Raw genomic sequence first — 26,887 nt, forward strand, 5'->3', positions numbered from 1 at the left:
ACAATTAATCACAATCGAAAGGCTAAGGCAAAGGTAGCCAGCGGAAGACGCAGAAACAATTAGGGTGGGAAATCAAACGAGGTTTTAATGGTTGTAGTGACGCTATGCGGCACGGCAGCAGATTAATGTACGGTACGTTGCCAATCTTTGAAAATCGCGTTCAAGACAGAAGCAGGGGAGTATTCGGCACTCAGTTTCCATTTGTCCGCGTTTATCCCGGTTCTTGTTCAGACATTTTTAAATTAGATTTCAACAAAGCATTCCCACATAATCCCAGTGCTGTGTTGATTGCTCCAAATTGAACGTCTACCACAAAAGGGCGTTTCTTCTACACGCACCTGTATACTATGGGTGTTAAGTACCTGAGGACTTTTGGAGTACACCATCAATATGAAAAAATAATCAGCTGTGTGACCAGCAGAAAAGTCTGCTATACTGTGGAGGAAATTGACAGTGGCTCAGGTAGCGTAGATGGTTGTCGTTGGTTTGTTCGCTGAGCTGGACAATTCGATTGCAAATGATTCATAGCCAATCAAGGTAACATCAACAGTTCGTTATTGGGGAGCTTAGTGGTGCATAGCGCTGGGTTAATGGCTGTGCCTTGAGGAATTTTACGCGTGTGTTATTATACGTACTGCCAGCAGAGAGTGAATTTTGATCGCGATTATTAGTTCAGTTGGACGGTTCCTTTGGTTGCTCCGTTGTCTTGTGTCCCCAATCGCCCACGCGATCTTTGAGCTTGACGTCCCCTGTCATCGGAATCTGGTTGATACTAGAGTGGTATTTGTCTTTTCGAATCCCAGCTGGTGACCTCTATTGATTTGCTTGTTTTTTGGTAGTGAATGCAGCATTCAGTCCTCTCTGGGTTTTCCGGTTGGGATGTTGGTCTTTCGCACTTAAGAGTTGCGTACATTAGGTCCAGTTCGTTACAACAGCTGATCGAATATGCCCTGGGATACCATGCTTCATGAAATTATCTTTTCTGCGTCTCGTGCCCCCGTATGCCAAAATTTCCGCATTATCCTGATTGAATATGTGACCTTCTTTGTCCCCTTGTATGGATATCAAATACAGAGCCTTATGTCTCCTGAAGGCTGCGGTGTGTCCCTTCATCCGTGTGCATAGTGTCCTCCTTCTTTGTCTTACGTTGGATTTGTTGCGACTGTTGCAGTTGAGTTGGTATATCACATTGTCCCCGTTGGTTTCGTCCGTGTTGTCCTTTGGTCTGGAGACTATTTTTCTAAGAATGGTATTCCATCCGGTTTGTGGGCCACACAGGTTCCTTTTTGATGATGATGTCACCACGACTGGTGATGAAACGTATGTAATCAAATTGCTCAGTTCCGAGAACAAGCCAACGACCACCATGGATTTCTACATACCAGATCGCAATGTCAAAAATGTTGCTTGCAAACACACACCATTTCATAGATCAGCGGCTGCTGACATGTGGTGGCACATGCCCTTCCAAACACCCTCGTAGAAATATCTGAAACAAACATGGATATGGTCATGTGCGCTAATCAAAATTCATTGCAAATTCAATGTTTAGTGAGTTCATAGACGTTCTGTAGCAAGGAACATATCGCCATAAATATAAGTAGGGGGTTCACCCGGGTAGATTTCTCACGCATAAGATCATACGTGCCACATTTGCGAATTTAACAAACGGTAGTTTTGTAACCATGGCTTTTCACTTGCTCGGCTATATACGTTGACACACGTTGGAAAATTTTAATCTCCACAAATGCGTGAATCATATTTCCTTTTTAAGCAGCATTTAATTATCTCGCGACTCCTCTTTTAGAAAAAGAATAAAACAAAATTGTAAAAAATTTCGTGCAGTGCAAAACCGTGTTATATTTACTGTGTTGAATTTTAGCGGATATGATTGGAAAATATTTGGATACACTCTTTGGTACGTGAAAACATCACCCGAAGCACATTGTTAATGTTTCAAGCACTAGTAAAGTTTTTGCCCCTCCCCTGTTACGTGATTGTAATTTATGCGCAAGAGATTCAGTGGTCATGTTTCTGAAGTTTTGATATGCAAACAAAGGTCTATAAGTGATTAAAAATCAATAAAAACTGTGTATTTATTATAATATATACCGTGAAGCAAGTACCAAAAGTAAGGACGCCACGCATGTCGACTAGTGATCTCTATTGCGGTCTTCAATTTATCACTGTTATGCCTCACTTGACTGTACGTGCGTGCATTGCAACACCCTAATATTTTGGATAAATTACTAATACACCCGCAAACAGATTACTTATCCGCATACAGACTCTTGAGTTTTACTTACTCACGTAGAAGAACGTTAGTGTGGAAGTTTCACAATTTACAAATCAGACTTCTATGCATGAGATGAATGTTCTGATTCAGTTTTTGTTAACCTAATTTACACATCTTGGCCGCTCTGAAATTTATCGGTTGGTTTTTTGTGCTCATTAACGATAGCAGTAGGGCTACGAAAATGTTAACGTCCTTGACCCAAACCGATGAGCCGTGAAGAACACTGGTTTTTGAAAATCGATTATAGCTGTAGGGGTTCTTAATTCTGGGATAAGTTGTTACCTATATGTTGTTCAACGTAACTCTTCATATATATCTATATATATAGTGCCGGGAAATTCATGTGAACCCTTCACTTTTTTATATGTTCAGTGCCCTAGTTAAACGGAAATCAAAGTAAGTTAATTCGTTCCGGAGACCGACAACCGTGGGGGAGCTCAGAATGTAAACTGGATCAAAAGCTTGCCGGTTAGATTAAATTGTGGATTTGAATAAGTACTAATCTCAGTTTGTATCTGTTTTTTCGAAAAAGGAACGATTATTTCTCCCTTATTTATATGCTTCCAGATTACTCGATGTTATTCGGATGTCTTCTTTATTTCAGCAATATCATGCACGATGATTAAAAAAGGAATTTAATTGTGTTGTTATTTGCCGGTAAAGCCGGGTGAATTTTGACAAGCTTGATGTGATAATAAACGAATTTTACAAATGATTTTTTCACATTTAACTCAATAGACAAAAACGGATATTGGAAAAAGTTAGAAAAAATCATACTCTATTCATTTAAATTGTGTGTTTTACCACGCTCTATTAGATATGATGACTTAACGTTGCATCAGATACGCTTGCTTTGGTTTAATAAAGCGCGTATCAGCAGTGCTCCCGGGGACGGTAGGTATTGCACAACCTATCCCTTACAATGCATCAATTCGAGACGGACGATGATATAGCATATTGGCTGCAACTATTAGGCCGCTTTCCATCTTGTACAGATTTGTTTCATCGGACTAGGGCAGTTTGCAATGTTTAGAATACGTATGTTTAAATCCTGTAGTGGGACTTTATGCAAGAAAATTGGAATAAATGATGAAGTGTAACGTTATTGGTTTTATAAATATCGTTTTGATGTTAATGGGCTCCGAAATTTTGAACGCTGGGCACTACACTATTGCCTTTCAGAGGAGATGAAAATTGCGGTGTGGGAGTAAGAAACTAGTTTGTGTGGTATCGTTGTTAAGCGCCCGCAGTGTGTCACACCGGTCGATATTTTCTTAAGGCCCAAATGATGGAAAGAATGTCGAATAATTTCAAAAGGTTCGGTGATAGCCAGATTAAATGTGTTGAAATTTGTCTTCGGTTAGCTTCAAGTTTTCTGGGGTGAAGCCACTCCGACCTGTATACGATGGAGAGCAACTAGTTAAATACGGGAGTCTCCGGGTTCGAAAGATGAAAGTCGGGTTTGATTGAACCAATTAAGCGGTGTAGCAATGAATGTAGCAAAATGAACCAACACATTTAGAAGAGTTCATCATCATCAATATCACTGCAGAACTGTAAGTAGCGATTGTTCAGTGCCGCGTTTTGGATGCGTGGCGGAGGAAGAATAATGCTGATGTCAGCACAACGGTTTATAGGCAAACGAAGACCAGATGTTTTGTAAATATTTGTTATGCAAGGAGCATTGTGAGTGTGGCCTTGAACTTTAATCACTGCTATTTTTATGGTCCGAAGGTTGTTCCACGATGATTTGAATGATGAACCGTTATGGGTGAATCAACATAGTTGGGTGCGTTTGCATGTACAGAGCCCAAACCTGCAATCGTACCAAAGATGGGTATAACCCCTGAAGGATAGTTGGGATCCGAACTATGAGCAGGAAATCAAAGGTACTCGGTGATCCACAAGATTTCGAGATAAGCGGGTAGCCGTTATCCAACTAGCTAAATTTCCGCTATGGTCGTCGAATGCAAGTACTGAACTGATGTTGAGGAATACCACATCGCAATACCTTTGTCTAACCAAGCTGATGGTACATAGTACAAATGAACGTAAATTACTTGTCGGTCTCAACGGTCGTGCTATGATTTACACAGAAACAACTTAAACATAAGATATAAATCCCTAACCGATTTCCGTGTCGTAGTTACGAAGTCAATTACAATGAGTAGCTGCATCTAGCTAAAACAAATACACGGACAACAAAAAATAAGAGAGAAAAATACTTGTCGCTCCAAAATTGCGAAGTTCAGATGAGTTCCTATCCGGTACGTGTTTGTGTGCGCGGGACTGCGTTGCACGCCTATTTGTTGTGCACAAACTGAAGGATGATTTATCCATTTTCGTTTGAGGGTTGCGTAACATGACCGCCACATGACTTGATGTGTTCAAATGCACTAAGCATCCAGCGTGGCTCAGGTGTTTGCCTAGCGAAGGAAATGCACGAATCCGTTATAAGTGAAGGATGCAAATGGGATGTAATTTTGTCACCTGGTTTTAGCACTATTCATGTATGTACCGCAAGGCGGATGAGCGGAGCAACCCTAGCAAATTTGGTCGAAGCAACATAGTAACTGCTAAATTCTCAAGTTCATGCTAAGACCGCCTCCGTTTTGCATGATTGACTGAAGTGTTTTGTTAAGCGTTGATGCATACAGCATCGGCCTAGAATACCAATGAACTTGACTGAGAAAAAAATCATTCAAAAATCATTCGACACGGCGCAATAAGGCTGTTTTTTTGGAAAGGGAGAACGAAGAAAAGAAAAGAAGGAAAGAAAGAACCGTTTCAATACATCGTGCAAAGCACTTGTATAATCACTGGGGAATAGCATTGTGAACCCATGAATTTTGACTGGCAGTGAAACGGTGAAACTTATGTGTAAACCAAATGGCATTCGCTGTTTTCAAAAGCATCTGGCTTTTCCGGATTTCGCACGCATTTTAAGTGCATGATTTTAGTTCAAAAATGACGGATGTTTGATCGAACAAAAACCTATTCCGAAATTATTGCGATGAAATTCGCTGTAGATCGAAGAAAACTATTATTTAAGTAAGCCGTCGGAGGTGCAAGGGCGGATGCTCAAATATTATAAATAAATCATTCATGTTTTCAAAAAGCTCAGAAGGCGACATACGCCTTATTTATTGTCTTATTTTTGTCTTATTTTTTGTCTTGAGAGTTTACGCAATCCCTCACATACGACCAAAAGGACGTTACTAATGAAGCCGGATTTTTATAACAGAAAAAGGAATTTGATTGCTAGTAGTCGTCTATCTCTACTTTGTCGCGCCAAAAATCAAAATTGAGTACACTTCTCGCTTTTGGTAGAATCATTGCCAAATCCCGTTCGGAGAGAATGAAAAATCTCAAAACTTCTTTAAATTTCATGATAACCGTACTGGGTTGCCGACATCAATCGTTTGCGACCACCAACTTCGACCAGCAATAAAGGGTTAGGAGACAGCGGTCTTCTGGATGAACGCTTCTTACCCTAGTGTCATAACCGTACTGGGTTGCCGACATCAATCGCTTGCGACCACCAACTTCGACCAGGAATAATGGGTTAGGAGACAGCGTTTTTCTGGATGAACGCTTCTTACCCTGGTGTTACGTCTTCCAGAAATTGAAGAATTCGATCCTGAATTTATGAAATAGTCTTTCCGAAGTCATGACGAACGAATTCAAACGATGACTGCTAGGTTGCTCAGTTGGATGAAAGAAATGTAACGACCTCTTGTTTTTGCCATTGATTATTTGGTAAGCTTGTTGGCTGCGTTTCAACGTTCGTTTAATCAGGACTTGCCCCCGCTTGCCCGTGGAATCTAGACTCCGGAAGTTCCACGGTTTAATGGTTTGTCCGGCGCAAGATTGCCTGTACCCTGAGTACACTCGAAATCCTTACAATACGGCACACAATTGCATGTACGTTTTTGCCGACTACTATGTTACTACGGTGAACACCGTCACGGAGGACATCCTTGGGTTTGGCGACACTGTCACCGTCATCGTGTGGAGACATTATCAATTATAACGCAATTTTCTAACTGTCTATTTGTGTCTTGCTGTCCCTTCCTGGATGTCACATTTTTCTTGTTTTCGTTGTATATCATCAACCTTCATTTGTGGCACTAAAGGCGACGGCTTGGCAGTTAATGGAGTATGTGCGATCTTTGGTTCTAGTGCACCTCTTCGCGCACAGTCGCTGATGCTGCTGCTAGGTGCAAAATCATGCACATGACGCTTTCGCCTTATCATCCAATAGTCTAAAACTGTTTAGTTGGCATTTTCCAATAAATAACTCCTAAGAAAAGGTCCTATTCCATTCACTACTACAACCAATCTAATTTGCATGCCGTCCATACAAGCATTTTAGCGTATAAGTTTAACACTTTTCAGTGCAAGGAAAAGCAGTTGTAAAAGAAAGAATAATATAATACATATTCAGCTCGGAAACTACGCTCGCAACATATGGAAGCGAGTAATCATAGAGACTTTAGATCTCCACAGTTCTTTTACAAACATCAACGAATTCTTTTAGTGCACTTTGCGAAATTCAGCAATTTGGTGCAATCGCAAACTGGACCAAAAGATGGGTTACATTTATGTCGTTCGTAGTTGAGCGCTTTTAGCTCAAAACTGCAGCACATGTGCTGGTAAAGAGTCGATTCACTCAATGAAATATTTCCATCTTGGTTGGTTTTAAGCGGATAACGATCTTGTTGTACATGATAAACCACGACGAATGGAACATCGACGGCCATCTGAGACCGTATGGTATAGATTTATTAAAGTCAAAACACAGCGTAGTAGGCGAGGAAGGTTGAACCCTAAAAAGCCTTGCACAAGATAAACAAGAGACTGGATTGCAATATTATTTTTCACTGCACTATGGTGCGACGTTGAGGGTTCTATATTATCTCAGTCACCGTAACAGTAACCGTGAAGCAGGATGCAGTATAATAACATATTTAGGTTTGTTTCTTGTTGCAAGTTGGACAATAAAATAAGATACTAAAAAAATTCTTGTTCGGACTGATGGCGGCACAAATGTTTTAGGGAAAGTAATTTTTATGCATAAAACTTCCGTCAGCGTAGGGGCCTGTTTATTTGCCTTGCATCAGTTAAGCCCGAAAGCATCCAGTCATTCTGAAACTAACCATACTAAAGGGAATAGCCATGAAGATCACAAGTATCTTCCCAAAACATACCTCAGCATGGACCCGAATGACTTTGCTAATCCATATTTCAGTATACAAACAAATTTTGAACCAAGTTGCAAATCAAACGACAATAATATTGCTCGGCTCAATGACCAATTTAGGAAAACATTAGGGGCAAATTCGGATGGGGAAACTGATGACCTACTGAGCTCGTTCTTCAGCATTTCCAAACATACTATAAGACATCATTGGATAATGGATAGAAATGCAGATTTTTCATCGTCTATATATCGGAGGCAAGCAAATCAGTTTTTCCGAAGAAATTTGTCCCTTCTCCTCTACCTCGAAGTCGAGAAAGGAAGTGTCGGCATATTTCAGATCGACAAGGCTATTTGAGCTATTTGAGGCTAGTTGAACGCCTTGGTTTTGAAGACCTTTAACAGTTCGTTCCATTTTCTCACTGACCACAAAATTAAATGGTAATGGAGAGAGGAAACACGTCATCATTTTGTGTACTCATACATTTGGGGAGCAATCTGACTACTATGACACCTCAAGTCTTAACATTTTCACCAAATTCTGGGCTATCCATTAACGCGATTTGGGATAACAGTCCGGTCAACCCAAACTAATGCGCCTTAGAAATCCAAGAGTGCCACGGTTGTGGCCCGTTCGTTCGTGTGACGTTCTAGCACCTGAGGGTGTATGAAGAGTTGGTTGATGCAACACACACCATGCAGGAATTCTGTTGTTGCACTCGATTCAGTGCTTTAGGAGCCACGGTGAGGCGGCGAAGAAACCACCTGGCCAACATTCTCATTTCGACCTGAGACAGTGCGCGTCATCTTGTGGTTTCCACAGAATTTCACAAGCCGTCCGTTTGAAAATGGGCACAATGGATGACCCCTTTTCGTTGTCTGAGCCATACTCTTTCACTTAAACTCAAGCAAACAGATCAGACAAGCGCCGACTGAGGACTTCGCCGACGGCTGAGTAAAAAAAGCCCCATCGTAAATCGAGCGTAATGACTGCAGTCCCTACTGGCCGCCCATTTGAGTCCTGAGTACGCTAAGCGCGTCCACCTGTGCATTCGTATCTGCCCGCAATTTGGCCATGGTCCATGTCAGGGCTGATTGGGAACGCGTGATGCACCGACCATTCTCCTACGCGCAAGCGGTGGAATTTTAAGTCGATATTCCTCCACTGCTGCCGTGGTTAACAGCGCAGTTTGCACTCAGCCTGGTTTCCTATATGCCTCAGCGATATCCCTTATCCGATTGTCCTTACCCCGATAACGGCATATATCGTAGCATTGGTCACTGCACAAGTCGCAACCCACTCGGAAAAAGAGGTGTCGCGGTTAGACGTCATTGATTCTCTTTGAACAGCCAACCGAATGTTGTGAAACCAGCTTGTTCAAAACTTTCTTGGGGATTCGTCCTCGTGGCTCCAAGCTGTATGGCTAGTTGGTCCGTTTTGTCCCGCGCATCTCCCACTGGTTAATCATCGGTCTTCTCCCGCTACTGTCACATGGCCAGTGGCACAGCTTATCGTACGCAATTCAGCAAGTCCTCCACAACCAAGCGGCCAGCTGCTTTTTTCAACCGCATCTGCTCAAGAAGCGCAGGCTTCCGTACTTTGACGCAATTTCTGACGCGAGAATTCGTCGGGTCCCAACAAGGCCACATGCGACGCCTGCTGCATGCTGTCGCAGAACGGGGCCGCAAGACTCATTAGCAGCATCCGGCGTTACACTGCTAATAATTTGTTGATAGAGACCGTTTCCTCAGTTATGTTATAAGACAAAACGGCACCGTGTTTGTAGATGACTCCATAAATCACAAACACATTTTCCTCATTGGTATTATCTCTAAAAGCACCACTGTCCTAGTCAGGACAGAACTGCTATCATCGTTGTTTAACTTGGCAAAATGTTCGGATAAACTGCATATTTGTGGCATCATTTGATATCATTTCGCATGACTATAATTTCACTTTAACGATTGCTCGCAATTACTCGCGAATTCGTCTAACGCGCAGCTGAGTAGAGACTCTATTTGAATTTTTTACCTTAGATTGCCCATGGCTCTGTGATATTAGTTGCAAACAAATCTATAAAGTTCACAAATTATTAATTGCAGGGTACTTATTTGCAGAAAACTGATTTGCAAATAAACAGAAGTTTACACGTCTAAAGAATAAGGTAAAATATGGATATACTTCCACGCATGTTGAGTAAAATCTACAATGTTTTTTGGTCATATTTCTCAAACTGGAGATTTCGCGTCACGTGATAATCCTTGTCCGGTTTCTTCGGTTGGAACAACCAGTCGAGTACGTAGTGGGCAGCAAGCAACTGGTTGCATATGTGTTCATGACTGTGTCTAATAATGCCAAAGATTGGAACTTCCATCATTTGAAACCTTAGTTTGAAGTTCAAAGTTCAATCGCGTGATCTTAGATATTACTATACCCTTCGAAATATTTTAACGCACATTTCTACAACATTTGACACAATAAAACCCAGCATTTCACATTGGCTACATTCTCCTGTGACAGCTGCAAAGAACGTTACCGGAGAAAATGTGTGGATCCCCGAAAGTTAAGTATAATAATTCCGTCTGAAGCACAATAATGTTAATCAAGTGACTTACTGGGGTTTCGAGTTTTTCTGTGAGGTAGAATTTTGCCTACCTTTGATGTTAGGTGTGGTTTAATTTTCAAAAAGAAAATTACAGATTTTTTCGGAGTTTCTCAGACATCAATACCGTAGGAGTAATAAATTGAGGGATGTAGTCGCAGGTAAGCTTCATCCGTCATTTCCGAAGATTTAGTGCACAAATAGTGTACGCACACTTGTTGGTTTGCTTGCAAAACCCACAAATGTGGTTCAAGTTGCGTTCATAAGGTGGTTTCATGTGGAAAAGCACGTAATACGTCACCATATCAACCCCTCCAGTGATGACAGGATCAATCTACTTCTAAGCATTGTTAATCCCTACGGATATTTTTTGGGATAAAATGCCAGATTAACTGTTTGGTTTACCCATTTTGATCACAAATTTTCAACTAACTAGAAGGTATAAACCGCGCAAGTATTGCATTCCGATCACGTAGTGTAACAATGTTCTGCGTTTCTGGGGGGCATGTTTTTCGCACCCGTTAGCCGGATGCATTTGTGTATTGCTTCCTGGAAAATGGTTGTGGAGCGCCGTATTAATCAACTTAGCACACCAAATGTGATAATTCCAAACGCAACTTGCTATTGTTTGCCGGTTTTATCCAAATTTTTTCGCCCAAATCGGGTCAACAAACATCTCAAGTATGGAATATCGTCTAACTACAAATCGGTTTGAAATATTACTTTCCTTTGACATGAACGGATTCGGGTGTTTCTCCTTTAAAATTGCACTAACGGGTCTCCAGATACACCAACCAGAAACGATTGAAACCATGCACATTAATTTTTCGAATAATCGATTAAAAATGTTCAGAATTATGCTAGTGGACGTAATATGCCCAAGGCTCAACATGATCGGCTAGTACGGCACGCGTTTTGATAGAATATCCACAAAGATTCTCTTTTAATCTCTAAACCTTCAGGTGTCGAAGTTGAGGCCGATGACCTTCCCGTATGGACTCCCGTATTGTATTATAATCAGCCGGTTTGCTCAACACACGTAGAAACCTGAGCAACTGAGTCAGATCCCAATTTGATTTTCCTGCAATCTGCAGCGCTGCATCATCAACCTGGCATTTTTCGTCACGACAGCCGGTTTCCTCATGAACACCAACAATCTGTAAACTGACAAGGCCGTAATCTTTTTTCATTAAATACGGATTGTCAGTCGTACAGATTGCTAATAATTGATCAGTGGAATTCAGGCTTGCTAGGCTGGCATTCATTTTTAGTTTGAAGGACGTTTCTGCTCATGATGGCGTAGTGCTCGTGTGAACACTCAAATGTGAAGAATGTTGTGACTTTGCACCCATGGGCTGCAATATCCGGCGCCAGGTCACTGTAAACCATTCGTTGGGAACAAAACATATGTTTAGGCACAATTGACTGGCATTACTCAATGAATATCCAGTGCATCATAGTGTCATTTGAAGGGTTAGATTCTTCAATAGCTTCAAGTTCCTTGATTACTTGTGGTGGATTTGGGGCGTAGGAGAAGGTCACCAAAAGGTCTTGGAGAGACCAGGGCCGGTTTCGGCTCTGGGCAGGTGCGGTCATTGACTTTTGTAGACCTTGTATTTCGGTTGAACGAAAGCTGCACGAAATGCGACAAATAAACGCCATTGGGCACCAGTGTGGATTTCGTAATGAGCATCCCAGGAAGGAAGAATCCACTCACTGGATGAAGCATATTTTTCCATGGTTTGTCTGCTGAGTGTTAGCAACCTGCGGTGAGTTGTCGAATATTCTACTAGCTTCAACCAAGAAGAAACTTTACGTTAATTAGTGGTAAAAGAATGGCCTATATTTGAGACGATATGAAGTTGAACGTTCGACTCTCCGTCGTGGAGTGCACAGTGACTGAATAAAACCTGTTGTAAGCGAAATGGCCGCAGATTAGGAGTCGGAAAACTGCAGCAGAATCACCTGTCTTTTTAGGGGAAATGTAGCGGATGCGAATGGAGGAAATGCGCGCTAATTCAAATGAATGAACACACCTTTGCGTTGTGAGGTACATCCAACCAAATGACGCTAGGAATCGGGCAACTCACTCAGCCAAGTAAAATTTTGATGCTACGACTGAATTTCCCCAGTTCTTCTATGTCTGAACTCATTTGCATAGAAGGAGGATAATTTAAGTGCAATTATTTATCGCCCAGTGTTCGTTTGGCTTGTGCTTTGGGGACATTGTCTGCTGCAAGAGAAAGTGGCAAGTGCGTAAAACCACGCAAGGCCACCCAGGAGGGATGTCATTCATAAACATGGATGAAGACGCACCAGTGCGATTTTTTTTCAATAATGGGGTGAGAGTATCTCAGCTCATTTTCCTTTACAATGCTTCAAACTTCTACCCGACGATGGCTCATTTGTTTTACTCCAGACCTGACAAATCAGAAGACGTCTTGCTGGTTTCTCAAGCGGCGCGTGCTCAGAAACCGAAGTATATGAAAAATCGACCCACTTCAGTGTTACATCCCGAGCGCTCTCAAATTTTCAGTTGCCTGATCACCATCCGTACCCCTTTGCGCTGTTTTTCCACATGTCATCATGCATTGATCTGAAACTCCATACATGAAATCATATCTCCTGGCACTTGTACGGTACACTAATGACCACCGAAAATATACACTACTGATTGTATTTAGACAGTTCTAATAATGCAGAAATCTTCAACGGCTGGCTGGTACATGAAGAAAACGCGTCCTTAATGAATGGGATGCTTTCAGAGTGACACTTATAAGCATATCCTAACAAAATATATGGCAGTAAGCTAAGAGCTATTACCGGTAGCACACTGATGGTTATGTATTACAAACGAAACGTCATATTTACCTGGCATGTGAACTTCAAGCAATAGCATGTCCCAATTAACATTTAATCATGAAGAAAACGCGTCCTTAATGAATGGGATGCTTTCAGAGTGACACTTATAAGCATATCCTAACAAAATATATGGCAGTAAGCTAAGAGCTATTACCGGTAGCACACTGATGGTTATGTATTACAAACGAAACGTCATATTTACCTGGCATGTGAACTTCAAGCAATAGCATGTCCCAATTAAACATTTAATTGGCACACTTAACAGACAAGCCATCTATTTCGGGTGCTTCCTGTATTGACTAGATTCACCTAAGAATGATACATTTTAGACAGAAAAGCGTTTCAACCATCTTACCAGGATATTTTCATTGATTTTGCCTCTGAATACTTGATATTTCACAATTGAAAGACCTCATAATTGGTTGTGTTTGATCAACAACATATTTCATGTGACCATACATGCCATGCGGCTTTTTTTGGAGAATGACAATACAGACTGTATACACTTGAGAACCACACCTTAGTAATTGATTGCAGAGAAAATTCATTATTTCTGAATGTCATCAAAATTATCAACAATATTTGAAAGCTAATCGTGTTTCTACACGCAGAAAAATAATTGCTCGATCTTTAAATTTGCCCACTTTCTTTAGTCGGTATCAGATCAAGTTCCTTAAACAATCATAAAAATGTTCGTCGTTGACTGACCTTCGAGTAATCGGAGGACCCGTTCGGTAACTTAGATAATACGGCAGCAACAGCGTGAGTGAGTACTTTATTATTCGTTGCCTTTACAAAGGGCGTAAAACCTACGTAGACAAATATGTGTCAAGCCCACAGCGAGTCCAAACGGAGTTTAAATTTTGAGCTCAACTGACCAGAATGAGTGCCCGTAAGGGGAGCCAGATATTCAACACCAAATTGCCTCAGTTGCTTGATAATGTGACTGTCATAAAATCAGCCCATCTGAGCCTGTTTTGAAGGCTAAGCGACTACATAAAACTCCCGTATTTCACCCAACAACCCACTAATGTAGCCCCACCCGTTTTCACAATTCGTTCTGAATATCCTGCCAACCGACCGACTACTTCATCTACCTGTCCAGTGATCACCGGTTTCTTAAGATACGGAGTTACATAGAATGTGAAAGTGGAGTTTTTTGGCGCATCAGACTTTCCTTTGAAAGTCAGCCACTCCTTTTCGATCCGGCCTGTGTTGACATTCATAGCTGCAAAAATGGAAATGCCGAACACCATTCGTTTCTCCAACGATTCGCAGCACACGAGCACGATAATACGGCCAAATGTTTTGCCAAAAAGAGAATATTTTGATAGGAATACTGTTTCAGAAACTGCGTTCACGGGGGTGAATCAAACAGGACGCTGGTGTCCGCAGAATTTTGTAAATTCGATGCCAAGTCACCTGGTAATGTAAGTGATATGGACCACAGTCACTTAGTGCCTTCTTGTTACCGTGAACGCCGATCTGGATAGTCACTTCATCGCGTGGTACGCTTGGCCAAGCCAGTAAAGCCAATGAACTTGTAAGTTAGCTGCTCTATTGGTCAATGTCGCTGACAAGCGGCCAAAAGTGATACTAAGAATACATCTCAGTAAGATACCGGTTAAACCATCGATTAACTTCAGGATGAGTGAAATATCCGCCGAATATGTGAACATTAGAGGCTCAACCAGTGGGTTTCATTTTCCGTACGTATTCGTCCTTCGTTTCTGGTCACTCACATCGAACTCGTCGTACTTTACAATTTTCCCAAAATAGGACATTTGATCTTGGATGTCTTACAAAACGGAAAAGTAGTCACTACAGTAATTTGGTAGTTGTTACTAAGCGCGGCTTTGGCCCCCGTTCGTCGCCTACTCACCTGGATAACACTTGAAATTTTCATCAAACACAAAGTAATGCCTTTTATTCAATTTACGCTGGTCTTGAAATTTATAAGGATAGTTGCATGTGGGCCATCTGTGACATACCAACACATGCTTGGAATACAAAAGAGTATATCTAACTATAGGCCACCGGAATACGCCGCATATCTCAGGTTATGTTCCCAACTGCCAATACCTGCGAACGTAGCTGGACTTATGGATGTATTAGTCTTGACTGGTCAGTCTTTAATAACTTGAATGGTTTCCGCCTATTAGAGTACTGCACACAGTTTTTAGATCAAGGGTAGTAACAGTTCTTAGCTACTTGTCCAAAAGTCTCACGCTACATAAGTACATCACAAATTGTGCATTTGATCGTGAAATTTAGGTTTGTGTTTTTTGCGGAGTTTTAATTCATGTGCATATGTGACATGTTTGGTTCCCTGACATCCCCGGAAATAAATCACCTACTACGGGACCCTTCTCATTTAGGTGAGCACTGTCGAGACGCACGGAAAGAGGATTTCACAATATACGTGTCTAGGATATACACACCTCCACAATCAGGTGTTCAACAATAAAGCTCCTACTTTGTCGCAAAATTCGTCTACACATACCAAATATAATTGGCTGGATACCAGACCGCAATCCACCCAGTTTGGTTTGACCATACTAGCGTTCGTGGATGAGCAATAATGATGGCTTATCACTTTATTAACACACCATTAACGAACTTAGTCATATCCGTGACGATTCCTTAGCCTAGGCCATCTGGCAAAGCCTTGGCAAGGTAGAGCATTTTTCAGACTACAATATGCAGCAGAGGATACCCGTGGAATATAGGAGAGGGTAACCCGACCAGCAAACCTTCTCGCTTATGGGAATGTTTCTTATCAGCCTTGAATTCGGCTTTTTTGGTTGTACCTCTTCTCTTAGCTTGCGGTAACCTGTGTGCTTTGAGGAAACTACTGAAAAGAAAAGGCGACATGGATTTGAACACATAATATAGTTCTGTTTATTACTTTCACGTTCATGGAATGCTGCGCACAGAATTCTCACTCCAGGTTAACTTCTTGATGAATTTGAGAAACCCATCCGCTGCGTGATGATTCACAAAAATCTCACATTAGTCGCGTTACTTATTTTGTTTTGTGAGTATCACAAATCTGCTAACAAACTCCACTTTATAATGAAACTATTGAATACAGCTGAGGCAGAAAAATGGCATCAGATGGCACTAGGCACATATTCCGGTGTCATAGTTGAGAGGTTACTTCATGGAAATCGACATTCACATTAAGTACTGAACTGCCGATAGAAAAACAGGGGTTTATTTGTCCTCCTAACTCAGCACGTGAATTGGTGGCATTATTATTGTTATTATTAGTACTATTTTTACTGTTACTATCGTTATAACTAATCATTATTATGAATGCTTGTTGCATTTCCGCTGAATCCTGCAGTGACTTTTTCGACAAATATTTTGAATGGTGGCTTAAATACCTCAAACGGGCTTCTTCATTGTGAGGCTAACGGACTTTAAAATCCACTTGTGAAAAAAAGATTTGGGGTATTCGGTATTTTCCCAAGTAATAAATTCCATTGCAAAAGAACCATCCAACACTCCATGGAAAAGATACTCTGAGAAAAGATGCGGAGAAAAGATACTGAGAAAAGATACTCTGAGAAAAAGATACTCTGAGATTTGCGGTTCAATCCGGCTTTATTGGAAAACCTTATTCGTCCCTACAAAAACGGAAACTTCCGGCAAGGGCGAGCGATATTATGTGACTTTTCGCTCTCTACAATCTGAGGCCGCTTAGTCAGTAAGCGTGATACAAAATTTGCCTCAAGACCTTAATAAATTGTCATCTTCCGTTAAAGACTGTTGACGTTATACAACTCAACCCAAGGAAAGTTAAATATAAATTGTGCTCCAAATTTGATTGCAAACAAAATGCCTGGTTATCTACTGCCATAGATTTAATACATAAACCTGAATGTTTGATATACAACGCCCATGGCTAATGAATGCACATTCAAATAAATGATGACAGAAAAGCTTCGCAAACACTGCCCGGTGGTAACCGTTCTTATCATGCATTGCGATTTAACCATTCGAATGTGTTACCGCGACCAACCAGCATCTTCGTCCGTGAAATCGGTTGGATCACACCAGCTTAACTAACCGAATAATGTGCTCTATTTTATGAGGTCAAAGCACACAACCTATGAAAATTATCAAGCCTCATTTGGCTGTTTTCTCTTGAATCCGTTTCTTGGAACGCCTTCTGTTCTACAATTAGTAACTGGAGTTATTACATCCCAAGGTAACTTCCGACAATCCGAGGGTATGTAAATGGCCTTTTGCTTCTCACTTCATTAAACTTGCTAGTATTCGTCAGTCATGCCGGTTCCTGCCGAACCCACATGACTAAAATTAAGCCTCTTATTTTTCAAAAGTTTTGCATACTTTAATCGAATCAAGTGAACCACATGTCAGCATTTTATCATCCAAAAATTTTGTTCATTTAAAGCGAGTTATTCTGGTTGGAATCAATCGCAGGGATTTTCGTTCCAATAGCCAACTCGCACCTGTGTAAGACAGAACTTTCTTGCGATTTTGTGTGAAAATCAGGGGAGGAGTTTGCCATACATATGACATTCCCACGCTTTGCGTTTCAGCGGCAGCCAGGAACAAAAACGATTAACTTATATGTAACACACAAACATGTTGTTTCTATTGCGTAGAAATTCGAAACAGTGTGTCCGTTTGCGCCGTATATTCATATGTTCGTAACTCCATTTTCAGATTTTATGCGCTTAACTTCAAGGGCACTACGGTTAGCTACTTCCGGCACAGATTTCAGTGTTCACACTTCTTAAGATCCATGTGTTGCAATGCCAAAACGTGCAACATTTTCCAACATCCATTCTTAGCAACAACTATGGGCGGGTAAGGGAAACTGATACTATCACATGATGGCAGTGGTTTGCTTACAAAACTTTGGTTTCATGCCGTCTCAGGGATCTTCAGGCCCATAGTGGCATACAGCTGAAGGAGATAGTAACATGTCATCTGCATGGTATAGTTCCTTGAACACACAAGTTTTAAGGCCTTCGAGCAGAGTTACAGCAGCCATCTGAAATGTATCCCGCTGTGTATCCGCTATCGTCAACTTGTCATCATGGCACTTTAACAGGAATCAACTGAGCGCGAGATGACGCGGTAAGCAGGAAACATGTTCCTTACTATAGTGTGTTTTCCAACCTTTTGACCATGGAAAGAGCCACAGTCTTATTACACTTCTTTTTTCAAACAGCATGGGTTTATATTTTTACGTTCACCGCATATGTATCTCGAAAAGATTTACCATGGAGCGTAAGGTGGAAGCTGCAATGAGGTTACCGGGATGTTGTGGGATGATGGCTATTGGAGACAGGCATCTGATTTTCTCAGAGGATAATGAGGAATAGGCATATTGTTGACAACGGAACGTCATTAATGGCCAAGTGGGCATACCCGGATTAGTTTAGCTGCTCTTCGTTAGATTTAGAATCTGGATCACTGTCGTATTATAATAAAAACAGGGAACACGGTGCACCATCTGGAAATTTTGGTTGCGCATGTCGAGCATCGTTTAGTACAACTTTATTATGCATTCAAGTAAAAAATTCTTTTCAGTTATGAATTTAGGTTTTCTTGCATCTTCTAATTCCGGTAACTATCAATATAAGACTGCTCGTCAGGGGTCAGGATGGTTCATGGATTTATATTTCTTTCAAGATTGTGGTAGAACCGAAACTTTCGTGATCCTACGAATTATTTGCCGCCGTCCATGTAAAATAAAACTTTGCAATTTCTAACAATATTTATCATTTCCGCAGTTTGCAACACCTGAATAAATTTTCGTAGTACGACTCAAAGCACCTCTGCCGATATCTGACTAAACGTCCTAAAGGTGCGTCAATTTGCCTATAAAAGTAAAATAATTACCGAGTCATCTTTCGAGGCTTCAGGTGAAAAAAATCGCATTTCTCAGTCATAAACATTTTGCCCCTTTGGTAACCATATGTACAGCGGACTAAGGAAGTATTTATTTATGGGTGTCCCGGTCGGATTTTGGATTGTAAATCCAGAGTAGGAAAATCACTCTCCAAACGGGACTGAGGACAACATGGATTACAATCAGCGCGTAAGTTTAAGTTGTGATTGCCAGCACCTAACTGGTGTAGGGACTTGGACTGTTTGATTCTGGCTTGCTGATTAGATACAGGATATATGATCGCTGTGATCCGTTGGCATTTCAGCTGACTTGATCCCTTGGGGACATCCGTCGCCCAGGCTGCCGATTGCACCGCTCGTTCGTCACCATGTACCAAGCAGTGTAGCGTTAAAATAAATGCAGGTAGGTCATGGTTTTATCAAGACCTGTGGTTTGTCAGAACTGCATCGCTGGTGATTCCAACTATTAGTGGAATTTTTGCACCATCCTGCTCGGCCTTGTATCGGAAGTTGGTTTCACAAAATTAAAATACTGAGGATTACCGAATATCCTCACAACACGACAATCGCAGGTCGCTGATCCAGTACGAAGCGCCTTTTGATTTAGCTGATCGTGTCACTGTCACATCATTTTAGGCTCCGTTTCCAGGAATCCTCTCAACGTTTATTGAAGTAAAGTACAACGATACTGAGTCCTTTCCTGCTTCCAGGATCTCTAATTGCGGAAAATTTTGTGAATTTCCATCCATTATTTGGATGCTAACGACCTCGGTTTTACCTGAGTTTCTTCCAAGGCCGACCGGCCATCCACCATGGTGTCTATTTACCCGATGTCCCGATAATGTATGTGTCATGCTAACCACTCCGTGCTAACAAAACCCGTAATTGTTGGTGCTCGCACTCGCATGCTTATATTATGTAACTTTACACAAAGAAGTGACGCATAGTTAACCGTCGGCGTTGGGAGCGCTGGTTTCAAATGGATACTCAACTGTGGAGATTACTAGCGCTCTATAAACTTAAGGCGTAGCAGAACGCCTAAGAATATTACATTTTGTGTCATTGTTACCACATTTCTATACTAAAACGACTTACGCTAATCGCCGGAAAAATTAAGCCCCAGTTAATATTAGTTACTCGCAAACAAGCCGGCTAATGGGGAAAATGCATTGGGCCTATATTATTTAAATCAAGTAGGTTTGCGGTATGTTCACTGCAAGTGAGCACGAACCACTATTAAAAACACCTAGCGTAGCCTTTGGGAAACGCTGCATCAATCTTTCACACTTGAAATTGTTCTTTCAATTTTCCTACTCAGTTCCTGGTAATTGCAGGTGAAGAAATGCATCATAATATAAATCCATGCAAAGTTCGCTCGTGGAACTAGGTTTCTTTTCCTTTCCATTTTTTAAAGTAATAACCTCTCTAATGTTTATGAAGAGCGCCATCTTCCAGTTATTATTATATTATTATTATATGTTATTAATTATTATTATTATACATTATTANATTATCTATATTATATTGTTAATCTTTGAATCATATTGCTCCCAATATACAGTCGCTCACTTGTTTGTACGTACTGCCAGGTGGTGTACATTGCCAGCCGAGTAAAACCTCCTTTTATAAAGAGGGTCCTGTGATAAATAGCCACTTGATACTGTCATTGATATGTCCGCTTATAAATTTGGCTTGGGCTATGCACAGTTAGCAATATCATCAATTTGGCAGATTTGGCACAGGAAGATACACATAAAAAGAACTTACACAGTTTTACGGATTCGAGACAAATACTGTTTTGTAACATTCAAATAAATAAAAACACTTCCACGCAGTGACCTGTTGTGTGTGCAATCACAAGACTTGGATAAAAAGAGCGTATCGTCCAGGTGATAAGGGCTTGCACCTGGTTGCTACACAAACCCACTGACAACCTCGACTATATAATTTAATATCGGATGATGGGTGGTGCTATCATCCGAGCCACCTTATTTTCTGTACACAGCACAGCTGGTTAGGGTAGGTGGTCTACTTAAAAGGGGTGCCTCCTTATATCAAATAGTCACTCATCACGCCAGACAACCTCATGCGCGTAGCCAGGTGAATGTGCGCGACTTTTTTCCGCTGCTACGTGGAACGGGCAGTCAGAAGCCTGCAGTTGGCGAAGAAGTCACCAGCTTACCACTGAAACATCCTATTATCGTTAGCTTTAACCATTTATTTGCATAACCTGGTTGGCAACATTCATTCAGTCAGTCGGTGTTTTCCGCTCAGAAAGACACTCTCGGCAGTAAACTTAAATCCTAAATATCTTTGGACATAAGCGATTCCTTTCTCCCTCCAAAAAATTATAAAACCATTGGTCTTGACGAAATCCAATCTATTACAACGAAAATAGGCAAAATCAGCAGCTTTTGCAATTCGGATGATATGTATAGTCACAACCAACTTTAGTGATTTTTTCAAATGCGGAATAAATAACTTCATTAGTGTGCTCACTGAACAATTTACATCACTCTCTTTGCGTCTTCTTACGAGTGCAAGTGACGAAAGGACCCGAGATTGGCAAACGTGTAGGCGAGTAGTAGGTATGAAACACATATTCGCAGCTTCTCAACTCTAACAGCGACAGAATATGCACGTATGGGCCGCTGTCACGAGGTCCCCTGGCCTGTTTCGCGGCTGAGTATATCAACCACTATATTTTAGCGATATGCTATTATCAGAAATATTTTAAATGAACCCTGTGCATAATATTTGGTGATTACAGTCAATCTTTCATGCCACAAATCGACGAACAGTGTCTTATTTTTACATCACACTGAAACACATTTTGATGCACGGCCACCAGAAGTCACTAATCTGGGAGTGAAATATGAGACGCTTTCAGGTATATGTCAACCCATGCTTCGGAACAAATCCAGATTGTGTGGTGATTACGGGTAACTTAACGAAGGACATTTCAGTAATAAATATCATGTTTGCTGGGAGGAACTTGATGAAGCAATATTGAAGTTCGGATCCAGTCCAAAAACCTGGTGATCCTTGTATATCAGAGTATGCGAAGCAACGTTCAGCTACATAAACACTACACAGCTGATCCGGCGAGCATTAATGCAACACAGTCGCCGAACCTCCTAGCCGTAATATTCCATCTACCTTCTGAAGACGAAATCCACCTTAACGTAGATGTCTTCCGTCTTTACTCTCTTGAAACTTCTTGCTTCGTATCATTCCATTCTCTCGGAGTTAGCGGAGTACGCTGGATTTGCCTATGCACAATCCGATAACGTAAAAAATCAACTGTATGTACCCGGCCAGCCGATTTCCATTCTTGGTCTCCATTATTATTAGAACAAAACCTTTCTACCATTCTAACTATACGGTGAATTCGGATTATAGATTCCACAGCACCGCGCTCTCATCCATGAAAAATATGACTGGGTATTGCAAAGAGATTAGACTCTTATCTTTGCTCTTATCTTTCCGGACGGACCAATCTTCTTTCCTCCTAAAATACCCACCTCAACTTTGCTTTGTATGGCATTTGAGTATTTAGGTTCTGTCCCATACAGCCGAAAAAACGTGTTATTTAGGGTAGCAGAATTGCATTATTTTCCACTTTGAGCCTTCGATGCAGCTATGGCCCTGAATTTATACGCGCCGTCACACCGAGAGCTTGATGCACCATTTCAGCGTATCCAAGTGATACACCAATTTCCTATCGGCTTCGTTTCAACCGAGCCTGGCCACCGACCTGTAGGTAAAACTTAGCTATTCAAAAAATTTACTGAGCTTGGCTAAGCAGCTGCACGGATCAAGAGCGAAAATGAAGCAGGCACCTATGTGGCTTACATTTTACAGTAGCGAATACAACGGGTTGCCGGCAACTATGTTGAGCAAATCCGAAACCCGTTTTTCCAACCTGAGTTCGCATTCCTTCCGTTGGTGAATTACCAAACTCCGATCGTTCTACCGGCTGAAAAAACGGAAGGAATGACTTTTACGGAGAAGTTTTTATTGGAGTATCTTTCTTCTCGTAAACCATCGTATTTTCCTGCATTTTATGATTGCATCGGAAGTTCGAAAGAATGTTTTGTGGTATGTAAGAACAAATAACCTGTGACTCATTCACTCAAACTACCTATTACGCAGCAATGGTGACTGAAGATCTATCCTCGTGAGAATGCATAATGGAAAAATTAAGATCAGGTGGCAAGTGAATGATTTCAAACATCATAAGCTAAAAAGAGTGAAAAACGTTTGTTCGTAAATATTCTGCGCCTGTTGAGGGCATTTTCTGTGACCAAAATGTGGAGCACAAATGACAATCCACGCGAATGCGGTGGACGAAAGCATCATCAGCGACATTGTGTTGGGCACTGTCATCAGAAGGCGCTTAATTAATGACCCCGTAATAAACCAATAGCCTGTCATTCAGCAGGGAGCGAGCCGCACGCTGCAACGCTTTTTGCGCTCGGATGAATCCTTCTCTGGTGACGACAAATGCTGCTTAGTCTTGGAAAATCTGTCCCACACAAATCACGTTGAAATGATTTCTCACTTGAATGCACGGGCATATGTTACATGAATGCAATTTGGCGCACAAAACTTTTGCCGCAAACGGGACACAAATGTAGTTTACCCTTATACACTTCACCCTCACCGTAATGGACTACAGCCTTGTGTTGTTTGACGCTGAGGTCATGCTCAAAATGCCTTTCACAGTAATTACACGAACACTCCCTTACTTTCGAACAAAAAGGTAGGTGTGATTTAGGTGTGTGTTCCGCTTCAAAAGATTTATCAGATCACTCGCGTTTGTATGGAAACTCAGTGTGGCTCTCCTTGCAGTTTCCTTGCTTCCGACTGATTACAGGCACGGCTAGAAGCCCAGTCAAAAGTCTTGATTGTTTGCTTTCACTAACGTGAACAACAACTTTGTAGAGTTACTTTGCTAGAAACGGTTATCCAGCTTCCAAAGGAGACTGGTGCTCTGTCCGTGTAAAAAAAGTGTTAAAGTAACTTGCCAGCTTCCAGGCCTAAGGTAAATCAGCAAAACAAATTAGTTGTTCAAACGAATGGCCAACAAAACCCTGAAGTGCACTGTGAGAATTCCCTGGTGATTCTTGTACTCATGAAGGCCTCAACAATGAAATGTGAATTGGCTGTTAAGTACCTTACATGTACACGTGCACATGGTGTATTTGTCCGGACAGAGCTGAAACAAATATAGCGTGAGTCTTCTTATGAGCATGGTTTGCCCCACCAAAACTACCTCATGAAACGCCAGACAAGGACGGCAGAGACCTTTGTTTCTGTAATACCTGGTGGTCCTGGTGTAAAATGGGGGACATATGCTGTAAAATGGGTCTGGTGGAATGATTACACCGTCAACAGTCCTTGTTCCAGTGTAGGATGAATGTTGCTTTTTAATAAGATATTGTTGCAATTCATTTTCTGCCAACACCGCTCTTTTCCTCTATGGGAATTCGCGTCCGCAACCCCAGATGGTGTGAAAAGTCGAGCCTGAAGATATTAACAGGGCCGCCAGATTTTGTAGCCGGGCTGTTGTGTGGTGCCAACTTTCTGCAGGGAAGTCAAACGAGAAAGACTTTAAACACCACAAGAAACAATAAGGTCATTAAAAAAACACAGAATTGTCCATTCGAGTACAACCTTATTAATACGCATAAAAGTGATAAATACTGGATGAAATTAACGGTTTAATGCTAATTTTACTCATAAATTGTTCCCCTATACATTAACCCAAATATCCCTAAAGTCAAAAGTCAGTCAACTTTTGGATTCTAACCTCCAACACAACGTTGCATATTCCTCAAATGACATGCATTTTTGGCTTGCTCGGTACGAACTGATACGGTGTTTCTGAAGTAAATATATATATCTTCTCCAAAAGTAGGCCAAGTTCAGTCCCGCAGATGGTAAATGTATCAAGCTGTCTCACCACACTCTATATTTCAAATTTCTCAATTCCTCGACTAGGTGTAACTTTACAAAATATCCTAACTTGCTTCATATTGTTCATTCAAGTACCGTAAGAAACGGGGGATAGCTTCACGCCATTCAGAAGAGTCCCACCCGTTTAAACTGTTTATGTGTTGACGGCCAAACTACGGTACACGAATGTCCGTAATTAAGCATGGAACGTTGTGCAGCAGGGCTTGTTGGAAAAAATGGCTTTGTGAAAATATTGCAGTTGTGTTGGGCGATGGGATACAACGTCTTTATGAAAAGGGGATCCTTATAAGGTAAATATGCCAAGCACGTGAAAGTGAGCATAGTCAGTCATAGTTGAGCTTGTTCATTCACTGACATCATGGTGACTACTCCGAATAAAATAAGATCTCATTTGATGATGTGATAGTGAGGCATATGCTTTGGTTACGCTTTATTACAAAGTAAGGGCTTCCCCTGTTTTACTTTACAGCACATGAACATGGAAGTGAAAACCATAGTTCTATGATGAGCCGGCAAATAGTTCCCATTCATGGTGCACAAATTAGTTTTATACCCGAACATATATTTATAACACGCTTGTGATCGACCGCACCAGGAGGGCAAACTATAAAATGCAATGTCAACAAATGGTATGCACTCCGGCATCTTCGAGTGGTTGAGAGCGCTAATTAAAAGGAGTGGTTATATTGTTTTTTCTCCTTCCGTTCCCTTCCAGTTCGCTTAACGGCGATCGCTGTGTCGTACATGACACCGCGTTCAAATTGGATTACCTGGATTAACCATATTATTGCATGTGAATATGTTTCAACTAAAGACCAAAATGAAAATTGCAAATGTGAGATAAATTAAGATGGCAGCCACACCTATCAAGGCCTGATGCGTCACTCTCTGATTCCACATTATTTACGTCGTATCAGGCAAAAAATGGTATCCTGTTCTGAACATCAGCACATTTCCGCCTGACAATCCAGACTACCTCCGACGCATATAAAAACACCATATAATCCACCGGCTAGTAAATTTGAATGGGCAAACTGGCGCGAAAGAGCTTTGTTCTCCAAATTTCCTGATTCTCTTTACATTGGCTATGCCGTCAACGTTGTACAATGGGCTCCACCTGTCAACGTATTTTTAGCCATATTTACTGCTGCGTTCTGAAATCGTGAGTACAATCGCATGATTAGGCCTCACTTTGTTTATTTATGCCTTGATCAAGATGATTGGAATTGGTAAGACGTCTCGTTAGATCGGACTCCTGGCGGTAGTTCCATCACCAGAACTGTATCCTGCAAATATGTATTGTTCAGCTTTTCGGAGGCAGCAGAGATATTGTTGATATGCTTGTCCACAAACTGCCTCAACCTTTCCAAAAAATTTGGCGATGTGGAACAGTCAGCTTGCCTTGAACGATCGTCCATAATCGCACTACACAGACCTTTCCCACACCAGACGTCTCCGACGCGGAGATCCCAACAGACGGTCATCCTATTTTTCGAGCTGACTCAAAACGAGTGACGATGGTAGGGTGGCTCTGTATTTACATGCTGCCCTACCAATCCCGATTTTCCCCTCTAATACCACTCCGGCACCTTTTTGCGAGGCACTGTGGGTCCAAATCCTGCTGCGCGGGTCCGATTCTCTCCTCCTTGGCGTGATCAACCGCAGCCCATCGAGTCTCTCTCAAGATGACCAATTCCTTATACGAACCCCCGAACAACTCTACTTGAACTATCAATTCACTTCAGCGCTTCTAAGACCTCTTGGATGGAGCTCCAGAGCGTCCAACGAAGCGGAAATTTTCAGCGGCGCTGATTGAAGGCGTTCAACAGAGCACTTGGACTCAACATGTCGTTGCTCCCCCAGATCCCGCGCAGGCCATCTACGATCCATCCTGGATTTGGTTATCACCAACGAAAGACACTTCGTCGATCAGGTAACAAGTAACGTTCCACCGGGACATGGGGGCCACTGTGAGCTGACCTTTGATTTCATCTGCTACTGGGCCAGAAATCCCGAACCTCAAACGTGGTTTCGAGTCTTCTGCCGTTCAGA

The 26,887-nt window shown here is 41.6% G+C and overlaps 1 protein-coding gene across 1 annotated transcript in view; it reads right to left on the reverse strand.

Moving 5' to 3' along the window:
- Positions 1 to 25,735, reverse strand: part of T265_15086 (hypothetical protein) — a gene marked incomplete at both ends in the record, with an annotated part of 226,933 nt that extends 201,198 nt beyond the window's left edge. The window contains 3 exons of the mRNA XM_009176521.1: positions 11,139 to 11,256; positions 13,990 to 14,189; positions 25,699 to 25,735. Of these exons, the coding sequence (XP_009174785.1) occupies positions 11,139 to 11,256; positions 13,990 to 14,189; positions 25,699 to 25,735 (355 nt within the window). The remainder of the gene's footprint in view (positions 1 to 11,138; positions 11,257 to 13,989; positions 14,190 to 25,698) is intronic.
- Positions 25,736 to 26,887: the final 1,152 nt, after the last annotated feature.

This window comes from Opisthorchis viverrini (assembly GCF_000715545.1).
Source record: "Opisthorchis viverrini unplaced genomic scaffold opera_v5_351, whole genome shotgun sequence".
NCBI classification, from domain to species: Eukaryota; Metazoa; Platyhelminthes; class Trematoda; order Opisthorchiida; family Opisthorchiidae; genus Opisthorchis; species Opisthorchis viverrini.